Genomic DNA, 17,732 nt, shown 5'->3' on the forward strand with positions numbered 1-17,732 from the left:
CCTTGACTGTCTTGTTATTGCTGTGAGACTATTTTTTAAAATCTGTATTTCATGTTTTATGCGTTTATGCTCCTTGTTCTTCGGTATACTATCTTCATCATCATCTTCCAACAAGATCTGAGACTTCTTTAAAGTCAGTGACTTGGGCTTCAGTCTCTCTTTTAGGCTAACAATCTTGTCTTGACTCTGGTAAAACCAACGAGCTGTGCAACTAAAATGAAAATATTCCGCTTGTAGCTTGAAATATGGTGGCAAATATTTTAATAGCTAACGCTGCTGTAGAGCTTATCTGCTAAAAACTTACAGCTTCGATGCTTGTAGTCATACGGTAGATGTGACAAACTCCCTCGCCTGTGTTGCCGTTGCTCCTTCTTCTTCAGATGTGACATTAGATTGGTAAAATGATGGATTTATGTCCGTGAAAAGCAAAATCAGTGCACTGGGTCGGTGAGATAATAGTTACTGTTCCTCTTCAGCATTTGTTACCTCTACAGAGGGATAACAGGTGCAGCTGAAAGTTAGTCATTTGGGGGCGGAGGAAATAAAAAAATGAAGTCATGTTCTGATTGGATTGCACCACTCTCACATGTCAAGGTTACTTTTAATTATCAGCAAAATGACCAGTTTATCTCAGGGGAAATGAACCAACTCTGGAAATTTCATGATGTTTTCTACACCATACAATCTCAAAAGACTCTTAAAACATGTTTAGATAAGGAACTCAAATCAGTGATGCCAAATTGAACATTTTAACACAAAGCAGGCCTTACTTTTGGTTTCTCCAAGCCTGACTAAGTGATTTACATGTCTTCTGTCTTCTGACCGACACAGTGACCAACAACTAATCTTTAGCCACCAGTCACCAGTTTTGCCCTCAACCTGGTGGAACAACAGCACAGAGAGCATCTCCATCAGATAAGTGTGTTTTGCTTTTCCATTTCCACCCTTATCCTCAAATTAAAACACAAAGAAAAGAAAACAACCTCCTGTGTGTCAGTGCGTCACTAGAAATTAGGGAATCTTGTTTCATTATTTGCAGTGCATCTACAGTAAACTAAGATATGGTTTTATACTTCTTTCCTGGCACTTCTTTGTATTTATCCTACAGTATGCCTCTAAAAAACATGTGTTAGGGCCATATAGGCCTAGCACATTGCCCTTTCCCTCTGTCTCACAGGGATCAGGATGCCCTACCCCTACGTGTGAACACGCAAAACAGAGGGTTAGGGTTAAGTGATGGGGTAAGGGGTGAACTGGCACTGGCCCTTGATGTAAAATTATGTTTTCTCAAACCTAGAATCATTGATCATGTGCAAAAAACCACTTTGAAAAAAAAATACTGAATTTGAAAACAAATTTAGAGTATCCTACATTTATCAGTAGACTTTTTTCCTCACCATTATCCCAGGAATATGCAGTTTTTAAGAGCGCACCTTTGTCATTTCTACAAATTCCCCAAGCCCAGTGCAAGTCGTATGATATTGGCCACTGCACTTAAGTGCATTGCTCAAGGGCACATCAACAGTGGCAGCTGAGGGAGGAGAGAGTGACACTTTTCCTTGCCAGAGTTTCCGAGACACCGGTGACCATCTAATCACACAGCAGAGCTGAACTGGACAGTTGTGAGACACCGACTGCTGAGGCAAACACATTTGTTATTTGATTTTGAAGGCCAGCAAATAAATAAGCATGTGATCGATTCACCAGAGAGAGTAAAATCCTCATTACCAGATCTTTGCCTCTCAGCTGGCCGTATGAGAGCTTGAGCTTGACAGGCTCCTGGAAAACGGTATCAGTGGCACAAAAAAGAATAATAAATTACTATTTAAGTTGTAGCTTACAAAGAGTATCATTTTACACAGACGAGAACAATATAAAGGCAAACACAGATGTTAAAGTAATAGCAATAAGAAATAACGGCAATCATAAATCAATAATAAAGCAAAGAGAAATAACTAGTGCAGAAAGTGTGTGTTTGTGTGTGTTTTGGGTGGCGGGAACATGTGAGGAATACTAATTTATGAGTTCATAAATGTCTCCATAAGAGGAAACTGCAATTTAAATCAAAGTTGTTTATTGAGTAAGTAGAGGAGAAATGTTTTCTCAGACATACCTTAGAAATAAATCAGCACTTCTTCTGACTTTCCACCGAAAACCCATGTAGGCCTGTAATGAAATCAGGGGCAGCATAAAAACCACATGACTCAGGCAGCTAAAAATTGAATAAACACAGTCAGTGACATGCTTTGTGCCATACAGAGAATATAAATATAGGGACCTGGGAAACATGGAGGAAATGCTTGAATGTTTGGCCGTTAATGTGATTTCGCAGCCATTATTTTCCAAAGGAGAACACTTCCTTATGCGCACATGCACGCACATACACACACACACGCACACACACACACACACACACACACACACACACACACACCTCTTCTTCCAGCTCTGCCCTCTTCCTCTTGCCTGGAAAGTAAGGAGGGCACGAGAACAACAGAAAAAAAAAAAATCCCAAGATGTTTTTCTTTCCTCTCATTGGAACAATGTCCAGCTCATGGAGAGAGGAATGAAACAGGCAGGCATGGAGAAAAAAAAGGATTCAGAGTATAATTTTAATATTTTTTTCTTAATCTAATTGTTTATAAATGTATGTTTGAAATGGTTTCCATACTTAATGTTTAACTTCAACCAAATCAGTCAGATTAATAGTCAACATGTGAATGAAACTCTGTGTAAGACTTGTTACTTGCTTGTAACCACTCTGTGCAAGGCTTATTGATTTTTTCATTTTTCTTTTTTTTTGTACTTTGCCTCTGCCTCCACCTTCAGCTCTGTGAGTCGAGAGAATGTTATTTTGCCCCATGGAGGGCCTGAGAGTAGAGAAACATCCACGGGCTATGCATGCGTTCCTCACATTCTGAACTAAAACCACATGGCGGGTTTAGCCCTAATGATATTTGGATGACTCGCATAAAGGGCATCCAACATCCAATCTAGATAAGTGGGCATAGAATATGTAGAAAAAAGGAGGGAAAAAAGGATCCTCTCTCTTTTGCCCTATAGGCTCTGTCTCACACACACACACACACACACACACACACACACAGGCAATGCATAGCATGAGCTTCATATTAGTGACCCAATTGCATCATTTTTTGCTTTGTCGTGTTACCGTGAGTGCATGATGACTAGAGTTGGCTGCTCAGCTTGAAAGAAAACACACACACACACACACACACACACACACTCTGTCTCTCACACACATACACGCATACATATATGCGCACAGAAAACAACACGCCCTTGTTATTATGGAAAGTCACAACCGTCACCCGGCTCCAGGAGGCTCCATGCCAAGTGAACAGTCATACCCCAAGCTGCGGTGCAAAAATACAACAGTTCTTATTATGCCAGGGGAAATTCTTGGTAAAACATACAGTTACATTTCACACAGGACGGCCCCTGTGTATCAGTCTATCAGCATGCCCACAAGCTGTTTGGGGCAGCAGTATCAGGCTCTGCGACTGATAGTAAGAGGGCACCACCCGTCAGTATTAATACCCTCTGGACAGAAATAAATGCCTCTGGGGACCACCCTTGTCTGCTGGTGCACTCGGGTCACTCTGAAGCCCGTCTGCTCCCTTTCTTTATCTGGGACCCATTAACAGTCTCTGCCTCACCCAAAAACCTAACGAAGACACATGGCGCCGCTCCAAGGAGCTGTCCCAGTGCGACCCTGGCCACCGAGAGGCAGCAGTGACACAGGGACAGGACACAGGCAGGAGGCTCAGTGATGATCTTGAATACCTGGGCCTAGCTGGGAAAAAATAATTAAAAAGACAACAGTTGTGATATCCAAGGCATAAAATGCCATTCAGTTATTACATACAACTTTTAAATTACATTCATTATATACATAACAATTACATAAACATTAAATGAATGAAATGACCACATGTTTAGAGTGAGTAATTATTATTATAATAATAATATTATTAAATCTCAAACCACTTTTAGTTACCTTGGCTGTGTCTTGCATAATAGCTTAAGAGGAGTAAACGTATATGAAAGCTCTGTGTAAAACGGAGTAAACGCAAGGCAAAAAAAGAAAAAAAAATACAGGTTTCACAAAACAAAATCGAGTCCATGTAGAACAAAGTTAGTTCCAAGAACTCATCTATTTGAGGTCAACTTAGTTGAAGTTTAACATGATACATAAAATAATTAACAATGGGGCACAATTGTGTGTGTGTGTGTTGCTGTGTTGATGTTGTTGTTGCGTGTAACGACTGTCTATAAAAAGTCTTTTCTCAAGGTTTAAGAGGAACAATTCAATTTTCAACTTCAACTATATTTTTTATTGTTTCTTGACCAAACCCCAGTTTTTTTTCCATGCACTGTAGCTGATCTCAGTCTAGTTAGATTAAACACAGTCATCGCTAAAATATCATTTGGCCACTCAGGAGTGCGACAAGGGAGCAGTTTGGGTTTTGATGTCAAGTGTGTAACTAATTTGATTTTGAAGAAATGGACACTCAAAAAGATACCTCTATGATATTATGACTACATGCCGTTTCTTATGTAGCCTGATGTTTTTTTTTTATACCAGATATTATTGTGGATGTATTCTTGATGCTGTTGTTTAGAGGTACTTTCTGTTATCTGTGCTGTTTTTACATTGAGGACTGCAATGGAAACAAGTCCATGACCTTATCGTGTTATCCTGGACAAAAAGGCTGAAATCTTGCTTTTATCATTAAATAAAATAAACTAATAAGAGCTTGATTTAAGTGTATACTCCTGATGAGGAGTGCAAAGGGTGATTGAGGTAAAAGATTTATTTTACAGTAATTTTGACAGAAAACAGGTCAGCTCAACGGGTAGAGCGTGCACCACATATCGAGGTAAAGTCCTTACCGCAGTTTGACTCTGACCCAAGCCTTTTCTTGCATGTCATACCCTCTCTCACCACTGCCTTTCCTGTCTCTTTTCTCTATTGCTATCGAATAAAGTAGAAATGCCAAAAAACCCTATCCTTGAAAAATAATAACACAATAAAAAACAGAGCAGTCCTAAATCAAGTCAAAGTGGTATCATCGCCTTGTGTCAGGTAGATTAGTCTGAACTAACCACGAGAACAAATACAAGCAATACAACTGAGTGATCAGAATACTATTATTGCATTTTGGCCTACAGCTTGGTGGAGCCATTTTACTTTGGGGAATTTTAGCATCACCGGGTCACCTGGACACACCTGAGCAGTGTATGTGAGACTTAGGCTGCTGAATTTGGCTGACAGCTGACAGGATGTGGAAGAGAGGGTGTATGCAGAAACCTGTCCCTGTGAAAAAGTACAGTGCGTACAGTATCTCGTTCCTCTGCTGTAAGATAATGCAGCCAAAAACCCTCACACCTAGGAGAGGTCGATGCAACCAGAGCCTCTCTTCCTCCTCATCTAACCTCGAGGAGAGAGGTAACGGCTCAGCAGGCTGCACGGGCACAGCCTTATCAGCAGGGAAAAGAAGTGCCCATGCTTCATAGCAGCCCTGACAATTAACTGTCATGCCATGACTGGATTTCTCTGATAACCTTTTATTGTTCCTCCTGCACATCACTGCTAATGCAATCTCTCTTTCACTCTCTTTCTCTCTTTCTCTTCACTCTAGCCAGGCAGATGTGTGCTGCGGCAGACAGTGACCTCAAATCGCTTCTGACGTATCGCACATATCTGGAACACACTGAAATTATAACTGTACCGTCGGTGTACAGGGGGGCCGCTGGGTAGCTGACAAGCCACAAGCAGCACAGCGAAGACCGAAAACAGGCCACTGACTGTCGATTTGCCTGCACGGTTGTTGTTGTTGTTGTTGTTGTTGTTGTTGTTCAGTGTAACCTAAACGATTTAACTACTAGAATTTAAACTGATCATGCACTAACTAATCCGTGACTGGCTGTAGTATGGAAGAAGACAGGTCATTAGGTCAATGAGCAGAAAGAGGTACCAATAATGATAGACAGCGCCCTCTGGTGGCTAAATGGCAGCGGGCAAATATTCATTAGGATGTGATCAAATACAATAAACAGGAAAAATAAGAATAAGTGAGAATTTTATGTCAGACAGATCAACACAAAGAAAGGAAGAAAGAAAGAAAGAATAAATCTAATGGGAGCATATGGGTGTATGGGGGATTATGTATTCTGGCTGTACTTGACATACATTGTGTTATTAAAAAAAAAAAAAAAAAAAAAAAAAAAAAAAAACATTGAGGCAACATTACATCTGAAAAAGCTCTAACTCACTGCCTATGATTAGCACCAATTAGAAGTTGGTTGGGAATTCTAGTATACTGGCATCAATCAAGTATATATCCTCAAGAGAATGTACCTTTAAAAATATGATCTGTATAAAAATAAAAATAAAAAACTGTTTTAACTAAAGTCCTTTGACACAGTGACCAAACTGCATTTTGGGAATGCATGTAAAACAGCCCAGGGGTCAAAAACAACCCCCAAACCAACATGACCTTCAACCTGGGATACATTAGGTCAATCATGTTTACAGTGCTGCTTTTATACTTTCAGTAGTATAAACTAATACATTTAAACTTGTGCATTGGTATAACAGACTGCTCCATGTAAAGACTGTCTATAAAAACAAGTTAAAAACTCTTCCTGCATCTGCGAGAAAGCAGTGCCTCGGGTAAGTCTTTGCCATCGAAATGTGTATCAAAATAATAAACAATAAAAATAAAATACGTCAAAAAAGTATGGAATATCAGAGAGGTCATGCCACGCTTAAAATTGGAAATTGAGTTCGCAGCTTAAGAGGTGCACATTTATTAGTGTGCTTTTGAAATCACACACTGGAGACCCTCATATTTCTAGCGCTTATACCCACCATACCCGCCATAGCTACTTCATAATTTAAGTAGGGGCAGTCCGAGCGGGAATTAAACACTTAACCTTGGCAACATTTTTACTGTATTTCAACCATTCAGCCACACAGGAAGAGGAGCTGTAAAAAAAAAAAAAAATCAGAGCACTTCAGTGTGCTACTTTGGGCTGAATCTGTTATAGATGAGTGCATGTTGAAACATCCTCATGTAAATTGTGCTCATTCATCTACTACAGCGATATACAATGGCTACCTCTATTGTTGAGCAAAAATATGAGCGGCATCTAGCAGCATTTAGCCTCAGGGATGCACAATAAAACTGACAGACTTTATATTAATATCACAGGAATATGTTGAAGAGAAACAATATAAAACCCAAAACAACCACACAAGCCCGATACTATGTACAGTTGTTTATTTTTGATTTGCAAAACATTTGACAAAAATAACATTACATAAACACCAATTTATAATAGAAAAAAGAATAAGATCTTTGAAAAAAAAGACAACATAAATTGCAATAACATTAGAAATTAGATGAATTAACTGATAATTGAAGCCATATCATGCTGACCTTCACAGGCAGTTTATGGCTAGTAGATTCATCTATAAAGTATGCATGTGTTACAAACAATACATTAAGTGCTTTTGTTGTTTGGGGCTTTTAAGTGAATGTGACATGATTTGTCATCATTTAAATGCCAAATTCAAAGTCATTTTTTTTACAGAACATCAATGTGCAGGGCCGACATAGTGCTAATTTTGAAGTCAATCTTGAAAACTCTGCACAAACTTATGTTTTTCCATATATTTTTTTCATTTAAATTGTTTTGTCTCAAAGTTTAGCTGGTGAACATTTGAAGCCAGCTTCATAAAATCCTCCCCTGCCTATCAAGGGTCATATGGCACAGCTCAGGGCATATGTGACTATGGCCACAGTGTTCCTTAGTATTCACTACGTTTCATTTTCAATTTCAATAAAACTCTTAATTTCATTCAGTGTTTAACTGAAGCAGTTTGACAAGAATAGAAAAAACTTCAAAGTTTAAATTCACCAAGGTGAGTAGTTGCTCCACTGATATGGTTACTATAATCTGATTGGATGTATTTCCAATAAGCATCACTAAGTTTACTACGTTTCAAAAGACACGATCTTTCAATGTGGACTGTCATGAGGCAGACACTTGGGACTCTGCCCACTTTATGTAGTGTCAATAACACGCGGCTTGGTGATGCTCAAGATAAAGCAGCATTGCATGTATACTGAGCTTGGACCTCTCCTAATTCCCCTCTTCTGAAAATCAAAAGACTGTCAGGGAATGACGAAGGTGTGGGAGCCAACTGCAGGGCAGAAGGAGAGGGGAAGACCAGGAGAGGGTATGTAAGAAATGATGGGGCAAGTAAAACGGACAAGGTAAGGATGGTGTACTAAAGAGCAAAGGCCATGCTAACTGTACCAAGAGGAGCATATACACATCTCTCATTTCTCCATCTGCCACAAAGTCTTTCAGGTCATTCATCCTATGGAGCTGCATTCACTCCAGAAAGTTTGTATTTTCAATTTGCCCTTAAGAACTACAAAGGCAAGGTAGATATCAGCAACATGACAAAATGAATTAATTGCAAGTACTGCTGAAAGCTACTTAGACATCTCAAGGACTGAGCAAATGAAGTAAATGAAGGATGCCACTTTTGGAATAAATGCAGCCTCACCCCTAACCAGTCTGAGCCCCGTTGGTAAGAGTGCAGGCACTGTATATAAAAACAAGTCCTGGTGTTTTGTGCGTTAAAAAAGGCAATGCTTAGTCGGAGGAAAAAAACTGTACAAAAAACCAAACAAACTATGAATGACTTCATTAGCTAGACTCTCCCAATCTGTGAGATATCTCTGAGGTAATCACTGAAGTATGATTCATTAGACAGCAATAAATACCAACATGAATACAAATATTACAAAAGTAAAAACAGAGGCAACTGCTTAATGCTAAAGCAAAATCTGTAGCTAAAAGAGGTAGGTTTTTTCAGGTAGATTATGGTGTACATCCATTGTGGACACCCCTTTTTTAAGAACTACATTGAGTTGTTTCCATTACAATCCCTGTCCTGTTGGGAAAAAATGACTTGAAAGCCATCACATGAGATGGCCAGCTGTTTTCTTTGAGGAATATACTAATACATGTTTTACAGACAGGATTTGTAATGGCAAGTTTTGTAAAACCATTATACAAGAAAACTTCAAAAATGTTTACGAACATGATAAACTGTAAAGCTTGCTGGTGATAGTGTACCATGAGTTGTATATTGCAGGCATTGTTACTGTGTGTAATGTTTCCAATCTATCGGGTGAAGGAAATCTTACCAAAGACAAACCTATCTAATTTGTTAGTTTTCCATTGCCTTATGGTTTTCAGGTTCCAGTATTATAACAAACACAAATCAGAGTTAACATTTACAGATTCTGAGCAGCTATCTGTAGTAAAACCAAAGGAAAAAGGTCAGACATGCACCACATTTGCATTTAGCTCTATCTGGACATTATGTAAGCACAGATTGAAATAGGCAGTCAGGAAGAAAGGTATGTATACATCATAATAGTGGAAACCCTTGCACTGGGCCAGAATTCCCCTGTAATGTGTGGTATTGATTATACTGTTTTTATTCACTTAAAAGCAACATGATGCATCCCTGAGATTTTTCCTGTTTGGTTTTCAAATTCCCAAGAGCAACTCCTCCTTTACCCTGTTCTTGTGTAAAAGGAACTCTCCCTGTGGCACTTACATGATAACCAAACCTCCCACTGTATTGTACATACACAAATCAGCACTGTATCTCTATCGCAAAGAAAATAAAACGTAGATCAAACCTATATCTACATACAGAGGTATGTATTCTGAAAATCAACATGGAGACTTTCCAAACTTCAAAAGTCATATTCAATAACCAAGCACATCATACCCCTCATCAAACTGGCATACTGTACATATGAGTGGTACTGTCTAAAGACACGGTAGTCTCAACTCCTTACGTCTCAGTCACACCTGGGGAATTTATTGGATAGTAATCACTAATTATATAAAGTATATAATTGCCATGATTTTCAGGATGAATTCCAAAGTAATCACGATTATTAGGCGTCTATCAAAACACCCTAAATCTAGTTACTATCTGTGCTTTGCAAATCAATCAGCTGATCATTCAACCATCGAAATGTCAGCCTGCAGAATATCCAAATATTCACAGAGGCTGATAGCACAAACTGGAATAAAGCCATAATGACGGAGGCGACTTAAAATCCTATTATAGGTTCAAAAGACCAAGATTCAAGCATCATGTGCTACAACTCTCCTCAAGGATGAGTGACACAAAGCAGTCGTGAGGAACATGTCTTTCCGCTCAACAACACAAATATGTTTTCTCTCTACATCCTCCATGAAAGGCAAGATCACAAAAAGCCCCGGTCTGCTGACTGAGATGATGTCACAAGAAGCTCCCTGGGCCAATAACAGGCAAGGTATGTTGCAGAAAACACAAAGAAGTCAGGATGGAAAAGTTCAAGACCATCATGTCGTCTTCAAGGAATTTTCTTCTTGGATTCAAGGCCACAGTGAGGTTGCCTCCTGTGTAAGATCTGTGGTATGACTGTTCCTGGAGGGACATCGAGTTAAAGTTTGTTTGGGGCAATGTCTCTGAGGGGTTGTGAGACAAGCAGAAACAAAGATGTCATTTACATAGTCTTACCATAATCTCGAATGCAGCAAACCATACATTACTGGCCTTGAAATGTTAAGCGTTCTAATGCTCTGAGAAATTCAGCTTATAAGCCGTTAGGTGATGTCTAATGAAGCACAAGCCAAAGACGACTCAAGGTAGAAAGAAGGCATATCAGTTCCTATTGTGCACAAGCCTAACAGGATCATCCAAAGCCATAGATATACAGCATATGAGTACACTGGATTATATTATCAGCATATCCAAGGCTCTGGACTCATTATCGGTTTCAATCTATTATAGTGTATCAGTTGTATAACTAGCTTGGTGGTCTATATGGCTTATATTAGAGAGCAGCACTGTATGTTCAGCTTGTACAACACCCTATTTCTCAAAAATGAATCCTGGAAATTATCTAAAGAAATCAACCCACCGCTAAACAAACAAAAAAGCGCTTGACTGTGTCAAATACGCAATCAACCCCCGATTAAGCCTCTCCTCACTCATTCTTTCCAAAAACATGTACAAAGTCAAAGGAGCACAGAGTCTCGAAACAGGGTGATAATGGATCATAAAACAAAAAGGGTCAATATTGTATTTGCATATATATTTCTCGAAAATTTAGACTAGAGTAATATCTATGTAGCCCTATGTACAGCTGAAGACATTTAATATATACCTGGTATTTACATGATACAGCCACTAGAGGGCTGCGCAGCATACATCATCGAACGGGAGGACCTGGGTGTCAGGGGTGCTCGCCACTGCAACAACCAGGTCCTCAGACATTCTAGAAAATCCACTTCCCAGTCAGAAACGAAAGGGGTGATATCTGTGGAGGTCTGAAGCAGCTTGTTGAGCTCTCCGCCCACCTAGCTCACTGTATACTGAGGAGGAACAATTCATGGAATTGTCTTAAAGGTGAAGTTATGTTAAAATAAAAAAAGCATCCATTGCCATTACATCCTTATCTATGCCAATTCCTGGTATGGTATGTGGCTGTATAATACAAGACAGGCCCATAGCTGGCTTGCTTTGGCCTCGTTTTACTATTCCAGTTAGATTTGGCATTGTAGCCCTTTAAAATCTGCGATAGTACATATATCAATACGTAGGCTTGAGTAAAAGGTGGTATAACAGTGCTTAGGATACATGTGTAGCAATTAACTATTTACAGCAAATCAATTTCCAAAAAAAGAGAAGAACAACCAGCCATAATGCAGGCTTGGTTTGATTGACAGTTAGCAGTGTAAAAGTAGCTAACACATTTAGTGGCTAATACTCACCTCAAAAGCACCCACCCCAAACCCATTCAAACTCTCGCTAAATTACAGACTAGATTCTGTACTCTGCAGTATAAACCTATAAGTAAAAGACATTTCCTTCATAAGTTCTTTGAGGCTAGTCAGATATCTTGCTAGCAGGTAGAGCAACTGTATCTGTGAAAAGGCCATGGTGTAAGGTTATTTTTAGATATTGGAAGCTTTTGAGAAAGTAGTTGACTATACCTTTGGTGAAAGGTGAGAGGCATGTGCTTGAGGTGTATACAAAGACATATACACACATTGCCTTGGAAAGGAGCAGATGAGGACAGAAAGTGTATTTCAAAATGTCAAAAAAGTCCAAAGTAATGTGCAGGCACTGATAAATGTGTTTGCACCGATAAAACTCATTCTTACCGTATCTTTATTGTTTTGTGGAAAAGGTAGTGTTTCACATAGGTGATGCAAATTCAAAACAACCCTAGTAAAACCAAGAGGTAGCTCAAACTGAATGGCTAAATGAACAAGTGAGTATGTTTGTTGTGTTGGTGTGTATATGGCATGTGTACATACACTGTCCAGGCGTATTAAGCAGCGGTTTGTTGGTTTAAATATAGACAAAATACTATCTCAAATATATAGGCAGAGGTTGTGTGTATGGTTTTAATTTGTATCATATGAAGTTCCCTTGTTTGCTGTGTCTCTTTCAATATCTGCCTACTCTCCACACAACTTCTGACCTATATCTTTATGACTAGATAAACTCCTTTAAACACAAGACATACAAGCAACCACGCACGCACGCAACACACACTCGTCTCCCTCCCAATCCCTCCCTACTCCACACCTCCATCCACAGTCCATCCAGCACATCCTCAGCACCCTCCCTCCTCCTTGACCACTGAGGGTCTTCTCTCCATTGCAGATGAGGTTCAGCGCTGGCCTCTAAGAGACTTCACTGCCGAACACCTCCAGCACCAGTGGGGTGAGCTGCATGCTGTGCTCGGGCTGGAAGGAGAGCGAGCGGTACTGCTTGGAGTGCTCCTCGTTCAGGCTGCGCAGGTCAGCCAGCTTCTGGATCATCTTGGCATAAAGCAGCTGTCCGCCTGGGTGGTGAAGCCGGATGTAAGCCTGCAGAGTCTCCGACAGTCGGTCCTGCAAGGCTTCGATGCGTGCGTGGTCTTGCACCCCTGGACGGTCTGCAGGAAGGGGACAAGAGAGAGGAGCAGGGGTCAGGACATTGGGGACATAGTGTCAGGACATAGTGTTCATTATAGTGAACACTATAATAACATTTTCCGTTTTACTTTGAGCAAAATCTACTTACTAGTTGTTGATAATGCATTGTTGTGCATTTGATTTGTTCAGGTTTTTCAAAACATTAAAGGTATTGTCATAGAAGTTTGCATCCCTACAAATAAATTGCATTGGAATACATTTAAATTTAGTGGATTTTTGTATTTTCTTTTTTGCACTTTTAATAGGAAGTGCTGTGTGGTTTTCTCCAGCGGCATTATTATTATGTGTAACCTTACTCATAATACCAACAACAACATCAAAAACAATAATAACAATGATGATGATGATGATGATGATGATGATGAAATTCAAGGAAAAAGAGCTCTGGCATCAGTAAGGTCAGGTATTAGAATCATATCGGAACGGAAAAAACTGTATTGGTGCATCTCAAATTCAGCGAATGATCAGAATGTTTGGCCTATTAGTGGAATTATGATATTCATGCTGGATGGCTATTTTAAAGTCCAATGGATACATTACATAAATCTCATCTATTCATGGCAGCATTATTTCTACCACTCTGGTCAAATGGCCGATATATATACATCGTTAATGACAGTCTTCACGTAAACACAGGCACGCAAACATCCGTTTAGATACATGTGCTTGCTTGCATGACTACACATGTATAATGTATGCACTATATCTTATGTAAATGCATATGATACACATGAATGCATGCTCACATGAAGGCAAATGCTCACAACATGTAGACATGAAACCACTCAAGTGGCTTAGAGCTGCTCTTAAGTATTTTTTTCTTAAATTGACTGGCAGTTGGCACCAACGCCTAAAATGTTCAATACTCGCATTGTTCTAGTCATTCTTTAACCAGAAAAAAAAATCACAATGAATATATTCTCCTTTGGGAAAAAGAAGACAAATGAACAGAAGCATAAACAATTTATGAGGGCCTATGAGGACCCTCTTACAAAAATAACTATCTCACTTTATGCCTACATCTGTGCTGCCTCAACTACCAACACTCCCACCTCAACACAACCCACTCTCCCGGACCTACCTGGGGAAAGCAAGCAGATGGCCATCAGCAGCACGTGTTCTTCCTCATGGAGACTGAGCTTCTTCAAGCCGACCTGGAACTTCACCAGGGGCTCCAACAGCTCCAGAGTATGGCCCGCTATAGGAGACAACACGTCGTTAGAGTCTGTGCAGCACACACACGGGAGGTCTACCAGCTCCATAGTGTATCCCAGGGGAATCTACCTCCAGGGAATGTTAGCATCCTTCTTACTGATTAATATTTCATTTTGCCTGTTCAAGTCATCTCTGTGAATTTTTATTACGACATATCCTGCATTCTAAGCATGGTTCTAACACTGGCTAGGAGATACTTTCATCAACATATTATAAACTCAACAAGGATCGTTGAAATTTCTTTCTTTGGGTTTTTATGTGGATGCTTAGATGAGAAGCCATACAAATGCTAATAAACTGTTTTCTATTTTACCAGGTGTTTTCCTCCAGTTAATCATATTGTAACACAACAGAGTGCTACATTAGTAAAAGATAATAAACAGTAAAGGTAAAAGTGATCTGAACCCTATGTGGAATAAAGTGAATTTAGCTCAACCTAACAACACCAATTTACTCCTAATAAAAAAACATTACTAGAAAACAAATCTCCCCTTCACAAGCAGGGCTATAATTCACACTAATTTAAAGGGGGAGCACAACAGAGCAGCTTCTCCTCAACTAGACAGTGGTTGTCTTGTGTGTTAAGCCAGTCAGGAGTGACATTCTTTGACTAATATCAGAAAGAGGGGTCTTGTTTGAAAGGCAAATGAAAGCAATGCCCAGAGGGCTAACTGGTTGTGTTAGACTGGTTCTGCAGCAGTAAGTGTATTAGCTTCTATGCACAAGGGTGTGTACACATGTCACAGTGAGTAAGCTTACCTATTACTCCCACCCAAATAAGGTCCAGTCCCCCTTCTTAACACAAGACTACACCCTTCAGGCTTTGTGTAGAGTTATGTGCGTAACACACACACATGTCTGTTGTTCCCCAACTATTGACTAAGCAACATGAACTGGCAAGCATGCATATGTGTTGTCCTATCGCTGGCATGTCTCCACTGCAGTCAGCGATACATGTAGCAGTGTTTAGACTGACCTTTAGTGACATCGCTGATCTGGTATTTGAAGTCAGGCGCACCACAGCTCCAGGACATGTCCTCCAAGTTGAAGCTCTGATTTGAGCGCAGCATGATCACCTCGATGGCGCTGGACTTAAGCAATGCAATCTGGTCCTCTGCAGTCAGCTCCCTGCAGGGACCGCAATCACACAGTTACATCGAGCACTACAAATAATCTACTGAGCTACTTTTACCACTGAACCTATTAACTGTCATTCATATCAAATGGTGAAGGAAGCGATAAACACACACAACCACTATGTGTGTATGTAAACATGGAATTTATCAGTTTTCTTGAAAACACAGTCATATATTCCATTTCAAAGGATTTTGTTTATCAGCGGTTAATTGACCACAGGTTCAAGGTAAGGCACAGATTTCAAAGTTTAACAGGTGTTTGATTTATGGTGTGGACGGAGCACAAACATCAAAACATATTTGCTTCTTCATATTCGGTCCTAGAGGCTGATGGGTTTCTGTGCATGCACAAATAATTTGAGAAACATCTATGAATTTTTTTTTTAATTCACGTTTTAGCGATAGTATTTAAGGAATAAAAAAATATGAATTTTGTTCATTGTTCAAAATGTTTACTTGCTCAAGTTGAATTACTGAAATAGCAAGAGATAGGAACTGAAACCTGCAGATTTTAATGGGAGGTCTGGGCTTCTTTAAAGGGGTTTAAGCAGCAGATTATAAGTGGAAAAACATTCCAAAGTTAATCCAACAACGTCCATCACTCCCTGCCAGCGGGAATGACAGCTTTCAGGAAAGACAGGCTTCAGCTTGTTTTAGCCTTGACTTTGGGGTGACCTCTGAGACACTGAGCAATTGTCCATGTTAACAAACTCTGAGACATACACACTGGCTTGTAGCTATGTCCTTGTTTGGAAAGTGAGGCTACAAGAAAACCTTGGGTTTCTATAGAAAACTGCTATAGTGGTCACAATAATCAATAACGTGTTGATTCCGTCTTCCACAGGGCTATAGAGTGGACCAACAAGCAACACGCAGGAATTCATTCCATTTTCTAGTTTAAAGCTTTACAATAAATGTTCGCTCCTGTGCCATTCAAACTGATAAACAACAAAGATTCTTTCTCATGTCAAAAAAAGAAAAACTCAGCTGTATCTATGGCTGTGCAATATGGACAAAATCCTCTATCCATCTAATATCTATCACGATATAGATAATTCCATATCTTGACAATGATATACATGATGATGCAGTACGTTTTCTGTAAATTTGTTAAAATAATTGTCTATAGAAAATAAGTGCATGACTACTATGAAAGGCACTTTGTCTTTTCTCCTTTTTATTTGGACGTGACACTGAGGTTTGCTTTTGCTTTCAACACTTGTCCTCCATTGGCACGGATATTTTTGCCTCTCCCTGTCCTGCCTTTCCTGGTTCTTCTGTAAGTGGTGGAGAAGGTTTGTTGAGCTGGGAGTCTGATGTGGCAACCGGTCTGCGGCGTACTTTGAAAAGTACTATTTTCTGGTCAGTGTAAGATTTCTTATATCCAAACAACAGAAGCAACCCCCTTTTTGTGTACATGTTTGTGCGTTATTCCAGCCCATGTGTAGCAATGGTGCATTCAAAGTAACTAGGAGCTCCGACTCAACGACGTAAAATACTACAACAACAGCAATAGAAACGATAAAGGAAAATGTCAACTTAGACAATTTTCTCTCATCCCACAATATATATATATATATATATATATATATATATATATATATATATATATATATATATATATATATATATATATATATCTCCAACATATCACACAGCCTTACTGTGTGATCTTCAGAATGACAACATCAGGTGAGTCTCAGATGTTGGCTAAAACAAACAGGCATGTGACTGCTAAACCCTAAAGGAAGATATATACTTCACAGCAGCACTGAGGACCAAAACCTCACATTAACAACATGACCATGGCAAATGCATTACCCAGTTGTTTGAATAAACACAAGGCATCAAATACATTTAAGGCAGTTCCAGCAGCTTATTTTCAGACTTACTGTCTTCAATTGTAATTTTTTAACTTTCAACTACTCTACCGACGTCACTGTGAGCTATTTTTATAAAGTTTCATATCTATTCTTTTAGTCCTTTTCTAATCGTGTCTTGCGCTGTTGTTGCATTGTTAATTTTCCACTGTTCTACAGTATTTTTTTTTATTTATTTTTTTTCACTTTTGGTCATTTAGTATGTTATTTTGTGTTACTTTTATTTTATTACATCTAACTGGGCAGCACTGTAAATAATGACGTCTTATTCAGTGCTTTTCTGAGGATAAATAAAGTATATTAAATTAATAAATAAACTAATAAATAAATCAGTCTTGAAAACCAGCCAGATATGGAAGCTAATCTATGGCCTTTAGACCATAGCCATTACTGTGGC

At 39.3% G+C, this 17,732-nt stretch overlaps 1 protein-coding gene across 1 annotated transcript in view; it reads right to left on the reverse strand.

Annotated features, from left to right (window-relative positions):
* Positions 1 to 7,709: 7,709 nt before the first annotated feature.
* Positions 7,710 to 17,732, reverse strand: part of LOC115359123 (vitamin D3 receptor B) — a 31,841-nt gene continuing 21,818 nt past the window's right edge. The window contains exons 8-10 of the mRNA XM_030051464.1: positions 15,296 to 15,447; positions 14,186 to 14,302; positions 7,710 to 13,064 (exon numbers count right to left, since the gene is read on the reverse strand). Of these exons, the coding sequence (XP_029907324.1) occupies positions 12,811 to 13,064; positions 14,186 to 14,302; positions 15,296 to 15,447 (523 nt within the window). The 3' untranslated portion in view covers positions 7,710 to 12,810. The remainder of the gene's footprint in view (positions 13,065 to 14,185; positions 14,303 to 15,295; positions 15,448 to 17,732) is intronic.

Source organism: Myripristis murdjan, chromosome 5 (genome assembly GCF_902150065.1).
Source record: "Myripristis murdjan chromosome 5, fMyrMur1.1, whole genome shotgun sequence".
NCBI lineage: Eukaryota > Metazoa > Chordata > Actinopteri > Holocentriformes > Holocentridae > Myripristis > Myripristis murdjan.